General features: G+C 44.7%; 1 protein-coding gene across 1 annotated transcript; it reads left to right on the top strand.

The window, feature by feature from the left end:
• Positions 1–2,254: 2,254 nt before the first annotated feature.
• Positions 2,255–7,327, top strand: LOC146172889 (uncharacterized). The gene is made up of 4 exons (XM_084583286.1): positions 2,255–2,503; positions 3,478–3,549; positions 4,711–4,800; positions 7,156–7,327. The coding sequence occupies exons 1-4, from the start codon at positions 2,255–2,257 to the stop codon at positions 7,300–7,302; spliced, it is 558 nt and encodes a 185-aa protein (XP_084439412.1). The 3' UTR covers positions 7,303–7,327.
• Positions 7,328–21,979: the final 14,652 nt, after the last annotated feature.

Consider the following 21,979-nt stretch of genomic DNA (forward strand, 5'->3'; position numbering starts at 1 on the left):
CATTGACGGCTCTCATATCGTATGGCTCTCCATATTATAGGGATGTCTCCATAGTATAAGGACAATAACGACATGCTTCTCTTTGCATGATATGGATGGGTGTTTCTGGACGGTACGATTGCAGATTTTTGCAAAAGTTTCAACGTAGGTGTTTCAAAATGCCATAACTGAGAATCCTTATATCCTGCAGCATAATATTACTATATTTATGGATTAACTGCATTAGCTTTTATCCGCTGTAGACGTGCAACGCAATAATTGCAAGGGATTGTGTACAACCCTTTGCGACGTGAGACGGAACTCTATTTGTTTCAAATAATTGCTGTGCTTTTTCAAAGTTATTCTAGATTGTAGTAGATCGCTTGCTCGTCTAATCACAAAAATTTTTCAGCCCCTTTAAACTGAGCGACTAAGAGCTGTGGTGATTCTGTTCTCCGACGAAATCAGAGCCCATTCGTTGCTATCGCCACCTCCCAGTTTTTCAGTTCCTTATGGGCGCAAGTCAGCCTAAAGAAACAGTTTGTTCCAATAACGCATTGGGCGACTCCTCTGCCGTCGCCCCCATGTGAACCCTGGTGGAGATGTTGGACGGGTCTCTTCAATGTGCATGCTTCCGGTAAACGAAGTTCCCTGCTCAGTCCTGACCGCTGGTCTTTTTCGCGAGCCGTCTCCTTCCTAGGACTGCCTAATGAAGATACAAAGGCAAAAGAATGGCGAAACCTGAGTGGCCTCAACTCCTGGAATGACACCGCAAAAGTATAGGAACGGGTATCTTATATTGCCCGGACGTGGTATCAAAATCATGAATTTACGGCCTCATCTGCAATCTGCATAGGGCAGCTTTGAAGACTCTCGTTTCACATGGGATGGTTATGTCACACTCCTCCTGCCAGGAACCTTGCATTCACGTTACTCCTATAGGCCACTAAGGCACGTTCATACGGCTTGGTTAAAGCGGGCTTTATATGTGTTTCTCTCAGAGTTGACTAGCCTAGTGAAGCTTTTCGCTTCAATATCCGGCCTCAGCGTAGTCATTCGAGGAATGGCGATGAGGGGCTAGTTGGTAATGCATGAACGTTCGTCCTTTGCGCGGGTTTCGTTCTAAGCTTTCGTCATTATCAACGAAAAACCACAAGCATGCCGATGGCAGATGTTAGTTGGCATGTGACATTTGTTTGCATTGATTGGTAGGTGGATTGTGTAGCATCAGGAGACATGACCGAGTTGCCAGGAGGTGCCTGCTCGAGTAGCTTTGAGATGGGAAGGTGAGAATGCGATCGAACCTTAGCACTTTTGTACCCTTGTAAACCCGGCAATCTTCTAAGCCGCGCAGGCACGTTTGCACGGCCTGTTTATAGCGAGGCTTTATATCTGTGAAGCGTGGTCTTTCGCGTATACTGTGGCAGCTTTCGACTGTATGTTAATGAAATTTTCTGAGGTAAAAGAGGCGCGATTTAAGGGATCGGTGATTGAGTAGCAAAAGCACGTACGTGAACGAGGGCCCGCAAAGGAGCCGAAGACGTGAGCCAACGCTGTCGCGTCGCATCATTAAAGGTGACATGTATGTACCCCCAAGTTTTTCGGTGTATGACCTCAGGTGTATTCCGCACCCCTTCTAGGCGGTATGGCAAAAACCTCGCCATCATAAGCGAGCGATGAATTCAGTACCGCAAATATGGCCGCCGTTGGTCGTCGCGTTGGGCAGACTTAACCAGCCGTAATTATTTTAGTGAAAGGTAAGTTTTCGCAATAGGGAAGGGAAGACATCTCTCCATGGGGTGAGATCGAAACGCGCAACCTTATTCATTTTGCCTATACCTGCAGTCACGTGATTCAAACAACCAACTAGCTTCCACTGGTTGTCTGACAGACCTAACCGGTCGTAATCTAAGGACGGTGCTGATAGCTGGGAAATTAGCTGCAATCGTCCACGTAAAAGACAAGTTTACGCAAAGTGGAAGGTATGACATCTACCCTGGCGGCAAGGTTTAAACGAACATATTTCTTAACTTTGTCTATACTTGCAGTCACGTGTTTCAAGATAGGTTTGGAAAATGGCTCTTTTTTTTTCGGGGGGGGGGGGGGGGGAGTTGCAGATGCAGATAGCGTTATCTATTCTTCTGTTCGGTAGTTCGTGGAGAGAGTTTTTGTCGTTTTTCACGACTTTATTTCTGCCGATTCCTTTTCAGCCATGCAACGAGGCAATAATGGCACCGCCGGCGTCAACGGCAGGAGTGCGCTTTTCACGGCCGACATGTTGGCCGCCACGCGGCGGGACCTGTCAGAACTGCGACGCATCCTGCGGGCGTGGAACTCCGCCGTGCAATTGGGCCTGCTGGCGCAGTTCGCCAGCGACACCTTGGGCGTCTGTTGCGCCCTCTACATCCTAATAGCGGGTGAGACGCACTGCCCACGCGTCGTGGCTCAGGCCATGGTGCGCTCGGCACTGGCGGGCTTCGCGCTGTTCGCAGCGACCTGGAGCTCCGACGACGTCGCTAAGCAGGTACACTGCAGTCATTTTTAACAATTTCTTATTGTGCTTTTTCTCTCTGTGGAGTTCAAAGAAAAGAGACTTGAGAAATATCATTTCATCAGCTTTTCCCCTACTCTGTACAACTTATTTGCACCTTTTCCCTTCCATTTCATTAATCTCCATGGTTGTTTTTAAGCTTTCGGCGGTTGAGCAAAAGGTCCTGGGATCTAATCCCGGCCCTGGCCCCCGCCTTTCTATGGGGTTATTGTTAAAATGCCCTTGTGCTGGGCGATGTCAATAAACGCGAAAGAACTTTAAGTAGTCAAACATTTGAGAGTACCCCACTGCAGCGACTTTCACTGGCACCGACGCCCAGCTTTGGGACGGTAAACGCCCTTATAAATGTACAACCGTTAAAATACATTGCATAGTTTCAATATAGAAAAAATAAAGGAGATAACATCTGTTAGCAAACACAGTTGAATGTCCCGAATGTGCACATTACCTCTGAGGGACTTCCTAATGAAGCGCTGCGGATTAATTTTCACTACATAAAGCCCTTCGTACTGTCCTGCATCACAATACACGGGCGCTTTTGCCTTTCGCCTGAATGGCTGCATGGAAATGCGGCTACCGCAGCACGCACTCAATGTCGCGACTTTGGGTTCAACAGCTGAACGCCAAAGTTAGTGGACCACTATAATGAAACGATAGAATTCGTATACGAAGGGGAACCTGTACGCAAGCTACAGAAGCTACATAAGGGTACAGTGGTCAGGGGTAAATTTCGGCCAGTGAGTGTCAATCTGTGCAAAAAAAACAAAAAAATACAAATTCATGCCTAGGAGTTCTTGTACTCGCAGTAAGTAAATTTAAGAGATAAAATTATTAGCAGTAACTGTAAGTAATGACTTATCTTCGACATGAATGGTCTCATTAGAAGCAACACGCGCTTCGTGTTTTCGGGTGGAGTCACATATGCAGGCGTCTTTTTGTACTTGCAGGTGGATAAACTGAAATACAACATAGACTCGTACGTCGAAAGTGGTCTCGTGTGCCCGCGATCCAGGAAGGAGGTAAACGCTATGTAAACGTCAGAACTTGATGCATACAATCAATCAATCAATCAATCAATCAATCAATCAATCAATCAATCAATCAATCAATCAATCAATCAATCAATCAATCAAATAATCAATCAATCGTCATGAATCAATCAATCCCTCAGTCCATGAACCAGCAACCATTAATTATAATTAAGCAAACCAACGATTAGCAGTGAACTAAGTGTAACTATTAGAAATTAACAAAAGCTACAAAAATAAATTGAATAACCAAACATTCCTCCAACGGGTCCATTACGTAATAACTGAACAAACGATCAATTTTGAGTATCAATGAATACATCTCGGCTGGTTTGTTACATGTTCACTGGTAGGTCTCACAGCGAAAAGCTGGGGAAAGAGAGCTTCTCACTGTTATTGTGTTAAGGCAAATCTTTTGTTGCAGTGCGCTAAAATTTTAAGTAAATCATCCTTGCTTTAGGTAGCGTTTGAGGGCGCACTTTAACATTTTGAAAGTGGCAGTTGGTGAACATTTAGTGCGCATCAGGGTTGCCAGATTCTGGTGGTAGCTTTCGGGCCTTGATTTATATTTATCGTTTTATTTTATTTTTTTTTTTTGCATGTCGCCCCCGGTGCGCTATAATCCCCGGCGGGATAGTGCAGTTACTACCGCATGTTACTGGCTCTTAATTTTCTTTCTTCCCGTTACCTAGTCAGCTGCAGTCCTCCACGCAAACAGTAGAATGTATATTCAGTAAACAGAATTCAGCTTCTTGAAACCCTGTAAACACGACAGAAGTAAAGAGGACCTCTTTCGAAAAAAATCAAGAATCGTACATCTTAAAGCACCAATCCAACATTTGGGAATTTTACATGGGGCGTAGCGCTACGCCAGTGTACATGCACTCGCTGACTGGTGCCGAAGCTGCCCAGTCCGTGGCGCTATCTCGGTCCCCCAGGGCAACCATCGCGTGCACAGGGGAGCGCGTTGTAAGCTTCAGTCGTGGTGGTTCGCGCTCTTTTAAACATCTCTGTTGCCTTCACACGTGCATTTAGTTCCAGTTATTTTCAATTTTTTGATAATTCAAAATGTATCCCCATTACTGTCTCATATCTTGGTTTTACTTGTTATGGGCGTGACCTATCTGTTGATCCGCCCTTTTCTATTTCCAGTTTCAGACTTTCCTGTTGTCTCTAAGCAGCAAGGAGTTCTTATTCTCAGCAACGGGATTTTTCGACTTGAAGCTCTCCCTTTTGTCCAAGGTACATCGCACCCTTTGTTTGTACCGAAAATCTCATCTAAGTCTTGTTAACCGTAAGCACGCCACAGCGGCACTCATAGTCTGAGATATAAACATCATAAACACGTGGACCGAAAAATGCCTGCTATAGGGCTTCGAAATTTTCAAAAGAAAAAAAGTGCCTACCAAGGTCGGTGTATTGGTAATGTGCTGACAGCGTCGCTCTTCTGGATATAACACACGTATCAAGCCGGCAACCTCCTGTGCACGCCCCCTGATATCTCGAGCGTTCTGTGCCTGCCTACTAACAGGAGGATATGCTGGATGTTCCATCGACATCTTCCCCTCCTCAATCTCTCGGTGAAGGGAAGAAAACAACGCCAAGAAAAGTAGATCAGGGAGTGTCCTTTGAAAAGCCAGAGTGACACTCATCTCATTGACGAACGACCACATAATAGAGGCCCCCGCCATGACATCAAATGAGCGGCGAGCTTTCGTTTGTAGAATTGGGAATGCCCATCGCATGATAACGGAAGTAATCTGCGTCTTTATATATGGAATTAAGGCAGATTTCTGTCAGAGAGAAAATTCTTATAACACCATAGTTGAGAGAACACTTGAGTAGACAAGACCGCTATTGCGTGGAGCGTAGACGAAACGATGGTGGCAATCCCAGCCGGCTCTCTGACAACATTATCAGCAGTGGACAGACACTACTGAGTGCACAGTTACTAATCTACTACGACAAAGATGGTTGCACAAAAGCTCCACAGCACCGTTTCATTATCGAGGGGCTCCTTTAGGTTGTGTCCTATCCAGATGCTGTTCGCGACGGGAGTGAGCGCAGGAAAGCGGTATGCCGATGCTTGGGACCACGGACGTTCCGTGACACAGGATCAGCACTGCAGGGTAAACAGCTAAGGATCCAGAACACCTACGGCGTGACCTTAGGATCTGCGGTTTTTACGGCTTCAAATACCTGCAGACCACTAGAACACCGCCGGCAGTCTATGAACACAGCATTGTGCAACCCTTTAGACTGGCTCTACGGTAGCTTAGAGCCAAACGAAAGCCCCCGGGGCATCGACTACTGACAGGAGTATTTTGCACATAAAAGGCGAGCAATGTGAGGAGAAATGGTGCTCGTAACTTACCGATACTGGGAATGCTGAAGTGAAGCATCTGCTTTTTTTTTAAACTTTACATTCTCCTGGAGAAGTGGATGACAAACGATAAATTAACAGAAATTGTTCTATATAACGATACTAGGGAAGTGTATAACATGACACACAGCAACACGCCCGCGCCAGTGTGCTCTGGGAAGATTCAGTCTTCCGGGTCCCTCTCGCGGCCGCTCTGGGAAAGCGTCTTGTGTTGGATGGATGGATGGAATATAGGAGCGCCCCCTTTGAAACGGGGTGCTGGCAGTAGCTATCATGCTAATTTTTCTGCCTATATCTTAATTATTGATTTAGAATTGGTTAACTAAACCATCATTCTGTTTAGTAAATTTTTGTTTCTACATTACTAACATTATGTCACTTCTCTGCTTTTAAGCCACCAATATTCCAGTCGTTTTTTGCTAGTTTCCACCGCTGGTTTATTCACCCGGCCGCTGGTATCTCTAAAACCCCAGAGCTTAAGGAACAGTGACTGCGCCTGTGTTTCACCTCGATGCCAGCGCCGCCGTGCGCCGCATCGAGACACCCTAGGGAGTAATAGAAATGAAAAAAAAAAAAAAAAAATCCAGAAAGACTCCATGAAAATTGTTTGCCGGACCGGGAGTCATTTGCCAAATGAGGAGATGCCATTCCCACACCACGAGGATATAAGGCAGGAACTAAATTGCACAGGCGGAGAACGCAAAGCGACGGTCGATGTCCTATATCATGCGCAGTCGAATTAGGAGGGAATCCACAGAGCGTGTTTCGAACACATGTGACTTAGTAGGCAAGTGTGGAATCCCTGCTGCGGGGCCTAGTACTGCTGTGAATAGGCTGCGTTTCTGAATAATTGCGAGATAAATATAGAGTTCTGTAAGATACTTTTTCATGAACATTTTGCTGGTAATTGTCTAAGCAGCAAATATTTGCATCTAAAGTCAGCTCTGCACTCTCAACAAATAAGCCAGACAACCGTAGAAAACCAATATGGCGCGTTTTTGAAAATAAATAACAAACTAAAGCCTGCCGAGGGAACATCTACAGGTATATAAATTGCTACTGTGAAAAAATGACGCTCATCAACTTTTTTCCGGAAAGTGTTCAAAATTTCTGAGTATGCAGTTCAAGTAGTCGGACGAACGTGACATTTTTGGCTAGAGAACGAGAAAGATGTGGCTGTTTCGTTTATGCTGTTACTGGTTTTCTTTTACCAGGTTGCCGGAGGCATTTTCATACACACCACCATACTCATTCAAATGATGCGCCTTGGAAATGGCTGCGTCGGTGGAAGTGTCCCATCGAAAGACAGCAACTACACAGAAGGTCAAGAGAACCACTTGATTGCTACATACTTCTACTAGAAATAAACTTGCCGCCTCTCTAGTATGTCCCTAAGATGTTTGTTCCTTGTGTGGCTGCGGAAGCAGCACTTCGACGAGCCGTGGGTTGTGTGTGTGTGTGCGTGCGTGCGTGCGTATGTATGTATGTATGTATGTATGTATGTATGTATGTATGTATGTATGTATGTATGTATGTATGTATGTATGTATGTATGTATGTATGTATGTATGTATGTATGTATGTATGTATGTATGTATGTATGTATGTATGTATGTATGTATGTATGTATGTATGTATGTATGTATGTATGTATGTATGTATGTATGTATGTATGTATGTATGTATGTATGTATGTATGTATGTATGTATGTATGTATGTATGCGTGTGTGTGTTTGTGTGTATGTATGTATGTATGTAGCAGCGAAACGCAGAAACACGAGCACCATGCACTCGTGTTTTGCTGCCGCACGTACTTTTTGAAGCTAGATAAGGGTGCCTCAGAACACGCAGCTAGAAAAAAAAATTGATCATGGAGATCAAACATGTGCAGTATGTGGTAAATCCACAGAAACAAATTAACCATCTTATACTCGAATGTGATGGTATCCATCTGGAAGTCGATGCAGGCGCAATCACTCTTCCTGAGGCTCTGGGGTTTAGAGACACCTGTGGCTGAGTGAATGAACCTGCGGTGGAAGCTAGCAAAAAATGATTGGAAGATTGGTGGCTTAAAAGCAGAAAAGTAACACAATGTTAGTAATGTAGAAAGAAAAATTCAATAAATAGAATGATAGTAGAGTTAACTGATCTAAAACAAATAATTAAGATATAGAAAAAAAAAACGAGCATGATAGCAACTGCTACCACCCCATTTAAAGGTCACGCTCCTATATTCCATCCATACATCCATGTGTGTCGTAGTCGTCCCCTTGCAGTGAGCGTGCTTTTGAACGCCTTTTGTTCAGAACGGACTTCCATCTCGGTTTTTGTTCTCTTTAATTGACTGAAAGATGAGGTATGCTGATTGTGGAGTATGATGCGCTGTCACTGGCGCTTCGACGATGGGACGAAACTGCTTTGCTCCGCGGTGCACGACATGCTGGTAGAATTAAGAAAAGTTTCGCTGTTTTCGGCACTAAAACGGTTGAAAGTGTGGAAAAGTAGTGTCATCCCACGGAAGGACTATTTGCTGCAGCTTTCAGACTTCTTTAGGTGAGAAGCGTTTCGAGCTCCTCCTCGTGTCGAAAACGTATACACCACGGAGACCGTGTTTAGCGAGATATGTGCTTCAACAAGGTTACCTGATTGTCCTGCACACTTGTCGAGAATCAGGAAAGAAATGGAAAAGGCCTGCTGATGATCCTGATGTTCCGATGACAAAGGAACACCGTGTTCTTCACGAGCACGTCGACGTGCTGTACGTCTTAGCTCAAGAAAGAGTGGCGAATTAACAACCGTCAACGGAGGAGGCCCCACAGGAATAATCCTTTTCGGAAACGGCATATCACGCAGCTTCAGATACTTCGCTGAAGTGTCGCCGAACATTTTACGTTCGAGCTCATGGGCCTGCCATCGACTCGATCCAGGTGGCTTAAATGAGAGAAGCAAGGTCGAATTTCCGTGCTGTTTGTGTTATAGGTCGTACATGTGCTCTTTCGCTCAGCAGGGACTCCGATTTTCGAGTGTCTTGCTTCCTTTGGCATTAAAGCTAGTCATATATATGCACTAATGAGGAGGAGGAGAGGTAGGAGGAGGAAAGGTAGGGAGGTTACCTGGAAGAAGAAACCGGTTTGCTGCCCTGCACTGAGGGAAGAAAGAGGTGAGGGGATAATAAAGTGAAGGGTAAAATGGGGTTACAGGAATATGAAGTGAGTAAATCAGTGAAGTCAGTATAGTCGGTAAATCACAGCCTATCGTCAGGCCTGTGGCTCTCATGGAGTGGAGCAGTGCCTGGAAAACCTTCAGTGCACTACGAATGCAATATAAATGCAGTTTCAGTAGCTTGGGGACCGATCCCAAGCCTGAGCTCTTTTGTCCTTTTGTGAGATATTTTCAAACTGTGCGGATGATTTCAAAAAAGCTCTGCTTATTTAATTTATATAATGAACAAACAGAAGCTATCAAATTCTGCACAGCTCAGCCCGCCATAACGAAAGAATTACGATCGCTCACCACATTCCGCACTACTGTTCAGAAAACCTGCGCGCCGGGTTGAAACAAATCCCTTGAATGTTTTTCGACTAGACGGGCTGATTTACGGATGACCAATCAATCCAGGCATCCACCTTATATTGGCCAGGTGGCAAGAGAATTCTTGGATTTTCTCATGTTTCGCGCAAGCTAAATAATCTGAAGGTCACAAGAGCGATTGGTAAACAATGGGAACTATCGGAAAATATACACCTTATGTTTTGGCGATTTACTCGTGTTGGCTAAGCTTTGTGTTCAAACTAGTTATTGCCTGTGCCTGCCAATGTATACTTCCTCGACATTCCAGCATCTTTTTTGTTAATGTCTGTTTCTGTCCAATTTACTCCGCCATTTTAAACTTCAAAAAGTAGCCCACAGTCATGTGGCGGCATCTGTCGATGCGCCGGGAAACTGCAAGGGTTTCAGTGCCGCCTGCGGGGCGGAGCGCTCATTGAGGTACCTTTATTATCTTACACCATGATGGTCTTGACTAGCGAGCCACCACGGCGGGTCACCCAGAGACCGTTGAAAGTAATTTGATGTCTTCAAGAGGACAGTTACGAAATCAGTGACTGCAATTTTGGAAAACTACCCCTGTTGAAACTTCACTGCGTCTAAAAACGTTCAAGAGTGCCGCATGTGTTTATTGCTGTTTGAGCAAGCTGCTGTTATCACAATACAGCTTGAAGAAAAGTGACTCAATTGTAATCGATTACTGCTGTGTAATTACTTATCTGCATGGTAGATTTGAAATAGTTACTATAATTGTAATCCCTTAACTATTTATTGTAACGTGTAGAAGACTGGATGTGCCATAGTAGCGTGCGCACGAACACTGCTGTGGTATACAGTAAAATAGGAAAAGAAGAGAAGGCCGTGGTCGTGTTCCACTCCTAAGGCGAAGCACGAGCGACCTTAAAGTTTTTTATTTTGGTTATAGCGATGTCCCTACGAAACAAATTGTTTCGTTGCTACCGCACTTTATGTGGCGCCCTCTGGGAGTGGCTGAAAATTCGTCTGCTACTAGTTGAAAACGTCCTTGGCGCCAGCGAAATGACGGTGTGCGTTCTTGACAGCTAACGCCATCTATCGCGTACGCCTGTCACGAATAGTGACTACATATAGTTTCCGAGATCAGGTACAATTCGGCGCCGATCGCGGAGGCCAAGAACTGCGCATCCGCAGCTGCGGTTGGTGGTTTGTTTTCAACCAGGTGAGAGACGCGCATGCGCAGAGCGGCCTTGCGAAAAAGGTAATCTTACAGCTTTCCTAAAGTTGTAGAGTAGAAGCTGCAAAAGATACCTTCATCATGACTATGAGGGATGTTGTTCTAATCAGCGTAACTTTCTGCAAACTTAAACGTTTATGCTTGCAAGTAAATATATCGCTTTCTCAAGTGAAATAACGGTAGTCGATAAGCGTTGCGAAAAGAACGCGAAATATCAACACCGTTGGTTTAGTTGAAAATGTGTAGCGAAATTTTATTAATATTACTGCAATGCGGGGATGCCTAGCAGTACAAACTAAACACGGTAGTTCCACAGAGTACATTCATTAAAGCGAAGGCTCTTTTATGGAATAGTGTTTCCACTAACGGTTAATGTAAGGCTTCGCGTAATTCATAATCTCAGCTTTAGATTTGCCCTCATCGGTCACCGAGTATTTCCTTTTGTACAATGCGCGCATTTTTCTCAGTCCCTCATTTCCTCCTCGAATTAAATAATATACATCGATCCTGAAATAGATATGCTCGTGTCACCTACAAAAAATTGCAATCAAGCACATGACCGAATTATTTATGTAGATAATAAAGATAGAGGCTCCAGTATTTATCCGGTTGGTCCTCGTGACTGAATGGCTTCCGTAGCGGACGGTAATTACAGGTGAACCGATTTAGTGCTTTCAGGTAAGTTGCTGGAAAGTTTCCCACGCACATCATATATTGAGAGTTTATGAGAGTTATATGGTGTATCCGGTTGAAGGCTTTCGAAAAACTATGAATATACCAAAGATCAGTAATTGTGCTCGATAATATTTATATGATGGTTTTTTTCTGATTAAGCAGCGTTATTTTTATTGATAACGTTTCTCTTAACCGAAGTTCTTCATTGATATAAGGGTTGCACTCCTGAAAAAGAATATATTGAGGAGAAATCTGTTGAGAGAAATAAAACGTATTTTCTCCGATCATTTAGCGAAGATCATAATGAACGACACTGGGACTGTAATTACTGAGTACATGAAGAGAACAGGTATCAGTGAGAGGATAAATATAAAATTTGGGATTTGAGATATAGCTTTAAGTACATAAAAAACCGATTGCAGTACTAGCCAAATACGTCCTTTGTCACTCTTCTTTATATTATTAAACTGATTTTATTGGTTTATTGCTTGAAGAAATTGACAGTTAAGTCGCGCACGTAATGACATGTATTGGAGTGCATCAGTGTCATGTGTACTTAAACTGGAAGTTCAGTTCAGTTCAGTTCAGTTCAGTTCAGTTCAGTCGTTCAGTCGTGTCCGACTCTTCGTGACCCTATGGACCATATCCCGCCACGCTTTCCGGTCTCTCACTATCTTCCTAACATCACATAACTTCATCTGCAGCGCCTCGAGGATGCCATCTAACCATCGCGTTCGCTGCCTACCCCTACTCCGGTTACCCTAAACCTTTCCCAACATCAAATCTTTCTCCAGCAACTCCTCTCTTCTCATGAGATGATTTAGTAAAATATAATAAAAATATTCGCGCTCTGAGCGCCAGTACACTGAGCTTCATAAATTGAAGGTTTGAAGGTTTCTTGAAGTGCGCTCCAAGTTACATTATTATAAATATACAGTTCTAAGAGCTTTATGTTTTTTGCTTTAGGTTCTGATAAGCAGATGAAACTTGGTCTTCTCTTGATTTTTATCAGCTGTGATATTTAATGTAGAATTATCCTTTATCGCTCTTAAGGACACAGACATTTTATTTCGGGGCGCCTTGAAGATTGAAAAGTCATCATGATTGTCAGTGTTTTAGGTTTTGCAGTTTTATAAAAATCTTATCTCGATAATATGAAAGTAAACAGATCGAGAAAGAAGTTATACGCCTTCTCTACGCCTGTTTACTTCGATACTGGTTCCCAGTTTATGCAAATGATGGTAGGCCTGAGCAGAGCAAGAAAGAATAACGATGTAAAAGACAACAAAACAACCACTAACACAAGATAGGACGAGTACCGTCGTCCCCGACAAGCATATTGTTAAAAAGCCATTATTGCAGTTTCTTTTTTTTTTTTTTGTTCTGAGCGGCAAATTGTACAAACGCAAATATGGCGATTTTCTCTTCAGAAACAGCTCGTACCCATCGCTAAGCTTGATGTGACAACAAACAACTCCGTGCACTGAGTTGCCAGCTCTAGGCTGTTTTCAGGTCTCCAATAGTAAGACAGGTCGACAGTACATCTGACGAAAGCTGCTAACGCTATTTCAAGTAGGCCGTCGATTGAGCAAACAGCCTGGCTGGGAACATGCCACGTAGGGCAACCGCAGATAGTGTGTGCTTGCAGTAAGTTTCATTTGTCTTCTCGGCGCCGATACGCTTCCGAAATGAACAGCGCCATTCAGTGACGCAAGGGCACACCCGGGTTACCCTTTTAGGCGCTCTAGATGAAACGAAGCGAGATGTTGCTGATGCTCGGCAAATATTATCGGGAAAGTTTTGGCACCCACCAGTATATAAGCTGAGGCGGAGCGGTGCTAACGACTCGTGTGACAAAAAATTACAAATAGAGGCCGTTGAAGCAGGACCCCTGTTTCGCTATGCAAATAGGCCAGGGCCATTAGCAACGGCAGCGACTCATTAGAATCGGGCTCAGCGCGGAATCTGCCGAGGAATCAGGCACCCTACGACTTGTCGTTTGCACCGATTTTTTTTTTTCTTTCTGTGTACACTCCGGTTTTATCTCCCTCGTAATAACTTTTTGCACACCCCGAGCTTACGTCGGCACGTCTATATAAGCCTGGCCGACCAATCAACTTATATATCATGCTGAGGGAACGGTACTGCAAGAAGTCAGTAAATTTCTTTTCCGCAGTGCCGAAACATTTCAGACCATGTTTGTGCCAAGTGCACTGGGCGCCGTCAATGCGAGTCAAGAGACGTTAAGAGTTACAGTTCCGCACGTAAGTGATGGAGCAAAAATGTTTTGATTAGTTGCTGACACGCTAACGTTAAACGGGTCCCTAGTTTCTGGCACAACAGTGACAAAACTGTGTTTCAACGTAATTCGTTTACGGGTCTGAAAGTGTTGCGCTCTGAGTAATGAATGGTGTATTGCTGGGAAATGACATCAGTCACATAGCCGCTTCTGCGACAAGCGTTCGTTACCGAGGCACCATTAGGGCAAGTTTTCAGCTGCTCTTCAAAATTTTGACTTTAAACATTTATGTCTACTTTTATCCCCGTATTTAGCGCTCCGAGAAATTATTATTTTTTTTGGGGGGAAGGTCAAAAGTCGAGCCTTCTCAGATAACTCCCGGCTTTCTGATCTACCCTATGGAGCAATGATTTGACTAAAAACTGCAACACGTGATGCTCCATCAGCACCAGTATGCAGGAAACGTCGATAATTGGGCTTCATTCGAGACCACCGCTTCCAGAAATAAAAATAAAACTGAGGCAAATGGGCCGTAAGCCATAATTTGTTAACCTGAGAGACGGCACCTCATTTGGCATTTTGTAGATTGGTGTGCTGTGAATTTAGCACAAAAGATTTGATCGCACGTTCAACACAGTTCACAAATGTTGGGTGCAAGTGCTCTCGGGGACCAAGCGAACGAAGGCTATGGTTACGGCCATAATAGTCAGCAACCACGCTCACCATGCATGGAAGCTACTGAACACATTCACAAGCACACAATAGGAAACAAGAACGTTTCCTAGTTTAATGACACTGGGCCACACAAAATTATCTACGTGGCAATTATACAAGTACAAAAAAGAATGGACAGACTATGAGCATAGCAAAGCTCAGATTATCGTGCACTATCACTAATTGTCCTGGGTTCGCACAGCTTTCCTCTTCTGAATTGCGACCTCGCGATTCGTTGACTCCCATGAACTGTCACCATCATCTTTCCTACTACTGTTCTCGTAGTCGGGCACGGCAGTACTCTGCATCAGATGATTCTAATACACTCTGGTTAGCCTCTGTAAAATCTCGAGAAAGCAGGCATGAGTCCTCACACACGTATGTCGCTCTCTCTCTATGACGCGAGTTTGTCTAAGAGAGCTATCCACTGGATAAGAAAAAATTGTAGAGGACACTTTGGACCACTCAAGTGCGATGAGGTGACGGGGAGGGGAGGGTGGCTACTTCTGGCCCTACGGGGCTGGGACTCGTAGGTCACTGCCGCTTGAGGCGGGGGCTCGCCTGCCACCGAAATTTTATCTGTTGTAGGCCGTCATTGCTTTCGCTACCGTTTCGGTTGCGGAGACGGCTGTTGTGGCGTACGTCTTTCTCTCCCTCTTTTTTATTTCTTTCTTCTCTATTTTATATTCTGTCCGCACGAGGCAGTGGAGGTGGCTCAGCTACAGAGCCAGTAGCAGGCCCGTGAATTTTGTTTTCCTTCTTCCTTCAGTCACAACAATAAGTGCGATGAGGCGAAAGCCATTATAGCGCTGTGGATCGTAGCCCTTCATTACGGCACCTCTATCTCCCTCTCTTCTTTCACTCCCACCTTCCTCCCTACCTGCATGACATAGTACATGGGTCCGCGGAGAGTTGTGACAGATACTGTGCCTTGTCTATTCTGTAAATCAATTTCAAACGCCGCTAGTGCCTGCTGTACTAACGCCTCCTTAGGAAGACATATAGGCCTGCTTCTGTTAGCTGTGTGGTGCGGCGTTCGAGGAAGCAGCAACTGAAAGGCGCCGCACTGACGCCTGAATCGGACACTCGGTGGAGTCAGCTTCGTATATGCATGAATCGCCTCGTTACATCATGATCGGTCGTGACCGTACATCGCGCGCTCCTTATCGAACACAAGCAGCATTTTATCGAACGCATCAAAGTTCACCGGCGTTCTATAATTCGTTTACAGGAAAAAAGAGGCGCTGTATCTATCACTCGCGGAATTCCGCTATCATCCTCACGGTAGCCAAGGGGGAATTATGAAGAGTGATTCACGGTCCGCGGCGTGGCGTAGTTGTTAAGACACTGTGCTTGGGATCCAAGAGATGAAGGTTTGAATTCCCGGTGGAGACAAGGTTTATTAATTTATTTTTAACTCTTGCTCTCGAAAGCGTGACACCTCTGCTGACAATTCTGTCGACAACCTTGTGTCGATAAAGATGAGGTATTAAAGGCTTTCGCCTTAAAAGCGGGCGTCCGTAGAGCAGACAGACATACATACAGATAGAGAGACAGATAGAAGCACTTCACCGCTACTAGAGAAGAGACCCAAGATGGCTCAGTGGTCTAACGTATAGCGGAAGGGGAGCTGATCTCTCTGCCTCCGATTATGAAATCGGCTTAACACATACATCGGATTTTAATCGGATTGCGGGTAGTAGGGCTACTGCTATAAAAATAAAGTAAACGGCTTAGGAGATGTGTGTCCCACTTTCAAAGGTCTTGTATTTTGTTTAAGCGCAGGTCACTCCTTACATAATCCGGAAACCGGTTACTGAGGGTGTGGAACTATCGGGACCCATTGCTGCCATGATGGACATCATCTCCAGGGCTGCAAAGATGAGGTAATTTGGCGGGCCCTACCCTGTGTGTGTGCTCTGCAGCCTTATATATTTCCTATAGAAAACACAAAAAAGTGGTGAGTGCCGTTGAATATAAAAGCGCTTTGTACTCATACACTTTCCTGAGGGGTACTTTTATTGCTGTGGTGGTTACTCGGTAAAACATCTCTTGATAATTTTCTTTTCCTTGCGAATCTTGTTAATTAAATGCGCGAGAAAAACATGCGTCATATTCAATAAAATTGACGAATAAATGCACTACCGAAAATCATGGAGTCAGTAATTTCCAATTGGCAGTAAATATTTGTCCAAACTTTAGTTTTTCTGAAAGCAAGCGGTGCTCTGAGCCCAAAGCTAGCTCTGAACGATAATGCCAATCGGCGGGCGCTTTCGTTGCATTTTCTCCGACGTTTCAGTGTACGATGCGAAAACATTAATGCAAACTGAGACACAGACACTGTGCTTTATGCGCAATGACACAATTATATTAGCACAGGGACAAGACTTCGCAGGTACAGCGAGAAAAAAAAAAAAAGAAGACGACCAGAACCTCCACGTGGGTGTTAGCGGTGGAGAGACGCGTATCAAGTCATCCTAAGTTAATTTACACTGTTCGCACGCATTGTTGGAGCAACATCGTAACTCATTTTCGGGGGTTTTCCGGTGGCAGCCGCCGACGGTGACCAGGTTTTCTGTAACATAAACTTTCGTTATGGCCTTAAAATGGCGGGGTTCAGACCGGGTGAACCTATAGTTAACGAGCGTAATCGCTCCTGGTAAGCGTTACCAGCACGGGCCAGTCAAGCCTCTCGCTGCTGGGAGTCTCGACTGCATACCTGGAACGATAGCGTTGCCTATGGTTGTCGAGGTAGCATTGCGTTGGGTACGTCTGCAGGATTATGCTACTCAGCCTAACGCTTGCGACAGAGTGTAGACATGAACGACCCAGGCACCGAATCTCCATGGCTTGACTGAGGAAGCGAGCCGCAGTTAAACAGCTTATCTACCCTCTCTAAGAACCTGTCAGCAGCTAGTGGCTACATGATCGGGAGGATGACGCCACTCGAGGTTCGGCTACAGGTCAGCCGATGGAGCGAGCGCGTGCACAGCTGTGTCGAGGCGTGTGCGCATGTGCAGTACCTAACTTGTGCAGATGAATGACGTTGGAGAAGGGTAGCAGTAGGGCTCATGTTCTGATATACGGGGAGGGGGAACTTAACGTCCCTCTTTTAGTGTATAAAGCTATTGGTTTCTGTGGGCCTCTCCTCTTGCGGATTCTCGTGCGCGACAAGCACTTTGCGACTCGTATATAATTAATCTTATGATTTTTTCCTCTGTTATCGCACACGCACTAACTGGCAAGCAGTCGTAAGCTTTCGCGTCATGTACAAGGGTGCACAGTATATGTATAAAGACCTGCTTCAACCAAACTAAGGGAAGGTGCCTGCGTGACAGCGTGCCTAAGCTGGCATCCAAGGTTTTGAGTGGGTCCGATTCCTATCTGACCATCACATCGCAACGAAGCTACCCGAGTTGCCAGGAACTGCGAAGTCATCACGGCGTTTTCCCTTGGCTTCTCACGACCCACTGTCCGGCTAGTACCTATCCGTGCCACCTGCCAACCATGTCTGACATTTTTTTCTCAGAAGATCATCAACGCCTGATTTGCTGTAGAACAGGTCATTTAGCGCTATCGCGTTAAATATATAGTACAACGCACTAAATCCCGGGCTCCAGCGACCGCATTCTGAGCATGCGAGGTCGTATAGATCTCGCCGTTCATTTGAAATTTGTGCCCTTCGGTATAAAAGTTGCAGTTCTACAATCTTTTACGCCCAGGGAAAAAAAAAGAGAGAAGCGAGAGTGCTTTCACGCCGATAACTGCAGCAGTAATGGGCACACTAAACTCCATCTTTTGCGCTTTGTTGTAAGCGCAATGCATGGCACCAGCATATTGTGCAATGTCAGTGCACACTAAAGAAGCGCAGGTGGCAGAAATTATTCATAGGCCTTCCCTGCGGTATTCCGCGCAGCCTGAATCACTTTGGGACAGCGAGCACCCTAAACCACACATTTGTCCTTTCTTATTTAGCACGTTAAAGATCCCCAGAGGGGTCGAAATTACTCCGTAGCCCTCCACTACGGCTCCCCTTTCTCTCTTTCCATTTTCACTCCCACCTTCCTCTCTTCCCTTACGGCGCGGTTCAGGTGTCCACAGAGCAAGTGTGACAGATACTGCGCCTTTCCCTTCCTGTGAACCAACCAACCAATCCTTCGTTATTTGTGTCGCGTTTTGATGGAGGCAAACCGCGAAAGGTATCTTTATAACACGCGATGTTAGTACACGTTAAAAATAAAGGTGGCTGGGGACCCTTCTTCCTTCTTACATCAATGATTTCCGTGCACTGACCCGAAGGTCGTCCACACGGGATTTATGACTGTGCGTTAGAACGGGAACCGACTGAAGCTTTTGACATTCGTAAGAAAGGGGCGGAATGCATCAGCAGCCCTTCGATTAGGTTCTTCTCTAGTGAATATATTTTTTGGGATATACTTATCTGATGAAAGTGCTTGGCTTTTCAAATGTCATTTGGACGAGTGTCTGCGATTGGATTTCTGCGCATGGGAAGAATTCTATAAATATTTGTGTTTCTTCGGTAAATAAAATCAGTTGAGAGTAGCGCTTGTCTCGTTCTTGTTGTCCCTTTTTTGTCGCGTTACAAGCCTCTCGAATGAGCAGAGTTATTCTTGTTGTAGAAGGAGACAAACAGCAACGTTCTTTGCGGAACAGGGGACAAGGTTGCGAGATTGGAGGTGAACAATACGTGCACCAAGATATATGAGAAGTAAATGAACACTGATGATTGGTTGCTGTGCTGGTATAAAGAACACTGTAAGAAGCTTACATTGTGCCACGTTTAGATAGGTAATGACAAAGTGATTTGCAAACTGCTCGGAATTCAGGCGCTGAGAGGAAATATTTGAAGCTTAGACCTTGATTCGGCAGGTCCATAAATTTTAATTGGCTGTGAACTACCCCTCCGTCGTGCGCCGCGCAAATGCGTGGCCTAGAAATCCGTGAAACCACTCATTCTGATAGCCGGTATAACGTAATCTAACTTGAAACTTTCAACTATTCGGATACTTACTTTGTTGGCAAACCAAGACAATGTTAGGCCTGTGTTGCCATTATTACTTTATTTTTCAACAAAAAAACACACCAACAGATCTTATGAGTCACGTAGAAGACTTTCGGTGTGGGAAAAAGCCAGAATGACGAATTTGTCAACTATAAAATTTTTTCCTTGCATAATTTCTGCTAGGTATCCTCCTCTTGAGGCTCTGGTAGCAGCCGTACAGTGTAATTACTGTATACATTTACTCTGAAATAAGTGGTTAAACCAGGGACGACAGGGGCCGGCAGGTAAAAAAAAAACTGATATTCACGCTAATTGTGACCGAGGCTCGCCACTTAAGCAGAACATACCTTAGACTAGTAAAATATTCTCGGCAACGCATCGTTCTACGTTTTAGCATTACTTCTGTGATTTTACCTTCTATGCGTCACAAGAGAAAGACCATATCAAAAACTGTTTCCTTCTTTTTCGTTCTGCTTCCAGACTGCTTATTGTAAACCAAAACGAAACTACCTGGGGATTCAAGCTAAATGAAAGCTACACCGGCTTCGTCGGGCTGATTGCTCGAGGGGTGAGTACAGAAAAACCTTAACATCAAGAGTTATCGTTCAGAGAATTCCGCCACCTATAAACAGCGCCGCGTCTTACGCCTCATTTTGAAATCGGCGGAAGGTTATTAGCTTAGAACCATAAATCGTTGCTGAATTTTTAGAACGCACTGGTTTCTAAAAAACAGATTTTGAAAGCACCTGCAGGGAAATGACTTCGTAAGAGCCAGGACATCTTGGTAACCATGACTGCGAATTGTGTTTTTCAACTTGCGGTTAACGAACCGTATTCCGCATACCGGAACTGCATCTGGTTGCCGCTGCACATGCTTAAAATATTTCCGACCCAGGCTTTCAACAGTTGCGCCGGCTGTGGAATTGGTTTTTGATGTAGCAAAAGGCGTTATACAGAGAAGCAGCGTAGAGTAATTAGCTACGGTGATCCTACTACGCAGCAGTATATGGGTGGCTGGAGTAAACGTACCTCATAGGTCACGAGATGGGGAGGAGACGCACAGTTGGCAAGATGAGAGGGAGCGGATTTTGCTTGTTGGACGGTGCGGGGTGTGAGGTAAGCAGTACATCATCTGCGGCAGTGGCTCCAGGGTAGGGGAAAAGGCAATCGTCTTCGGTACTCGGGCATGAGTAGACATGCTAAGCTCTGTGTTATTTTGGAACTAGAAATAAGACCGCCAGTGCTGCGGAAAGCAGTCGCACGGAGGCGCTGCGCTGTTGCATATTGCCACATGGAAACTTTTGCTACCGACAGTGCATAACGCCTTTCAAACTCAGGATGAGAAAGTAACGGTCAAACTGTACATGTTGGCTAGAATAGCAGCTTGGACATATTGGTTATGCATCTTGAGGTAACAGCGCGGAACGTGGACGGGAGCACAGGATTAGAAAACGACACAACGAGCTCTCGTTGTGTCGTCTTCTAATCTTGTGCTCTCGTCCACGTTCCGCGCTGTTACCTCTAGATGTACATGTTGGCATTGCAGGAACTCTTATATTGGACGGGTTTTTACTACTGTGATTTGGGTTTGGCTGTTTTTGTCCGCAGCTGTCATGCCTCACGCGAGATACTTCAACAGAATAGAAGGATTAGTTCTCGTGGAACACAAAACGGATCACGTAAGAGACGACCACCAAGGCACTACAAACATTTTCGTTTATATTTGACAGCCTTAAGTGCTTTGACTCTTTTGCTATTCTTAAATAAGTTTAGAAGCAGGTGATATCAGAAACCACAGTGCGCGGAATAAAATTAAGGTATTAGTTAGCTATGGTGACTCAGAGGCTTGAGGACTATTTTATAAAGCGTCTCAGGAAAGGTTTCAACCTGGTCACGTAAGCACAATTCTTATCAAAGAGAGATGCGGAAATATTGACTAAGTTTACTCTAAACCTAAGATGATAAGAGTGCTCTTTGTACTTTAGGTGCAGCACATCGCTTGCCTAATTTAGGTTTAAATAAAGAGAATAAATAAAACGCTCATTTTGCACTAATTGACATTCCTTATGGGCGCGGCATTGAGTTTGCTCAGTAAAATTTTTAATACTCGCAGCTTCTCATTTGTAAGTCCCACATTTATTGACGAAAAAGTTGAGTACGTTTTCGCACTAAATAATTACTGAATGCATAACAAGTGCCGCCAAGAAGCAAATTTCAATACTACAAGGGCAAAACATGTGAAAAAAATTTACTGGATGCTGCAAAGAAACAAAGCGTAGGAGGTCATCCGTTATCGCTCGTGGACGTCCCACCATATTTATTTATTTATTTCTAACACCTCAAAGACCGCCAGAGTGAGGTGTCCTACGGTAGGGGTGGGCTTTACAGAATGAACAGGACTAGCAGAAAAATTGTCCAATGGCGGTTTTGTAGTGGTTTGGATTAGAATTAAAGGCAATATCAGCGGGAAGATCGTTCCAGTCGATGCCTGTTCTTAAAACCTTTTTTTTTTTGTTTTAGATGCGCTGTTGTTTGGGCATGTGGCGTATAAACGTTTATGGCTTGGCTGATGCGACTGGATGTCCGGTAAATCGGTGTGATGACTTCAGGGCTAGGTGTACGGCATG

Source organism: Amblyomma maculatum, chromosome 11 (assembly GCF_055883805.1).
Source record: "Amblyomma maculatum isolate TAMU_Amacu chromosome 11, ASM5588380v1, whole genome shotgun sequence".
Classification (NCBI taxonomy): domain Eukaryota; kingdom Metazoa; phylum Arthropoda; class Arachnida; order Ixodida; family Ixodidae; genus Amblyomma; species Amblyomma maculatum.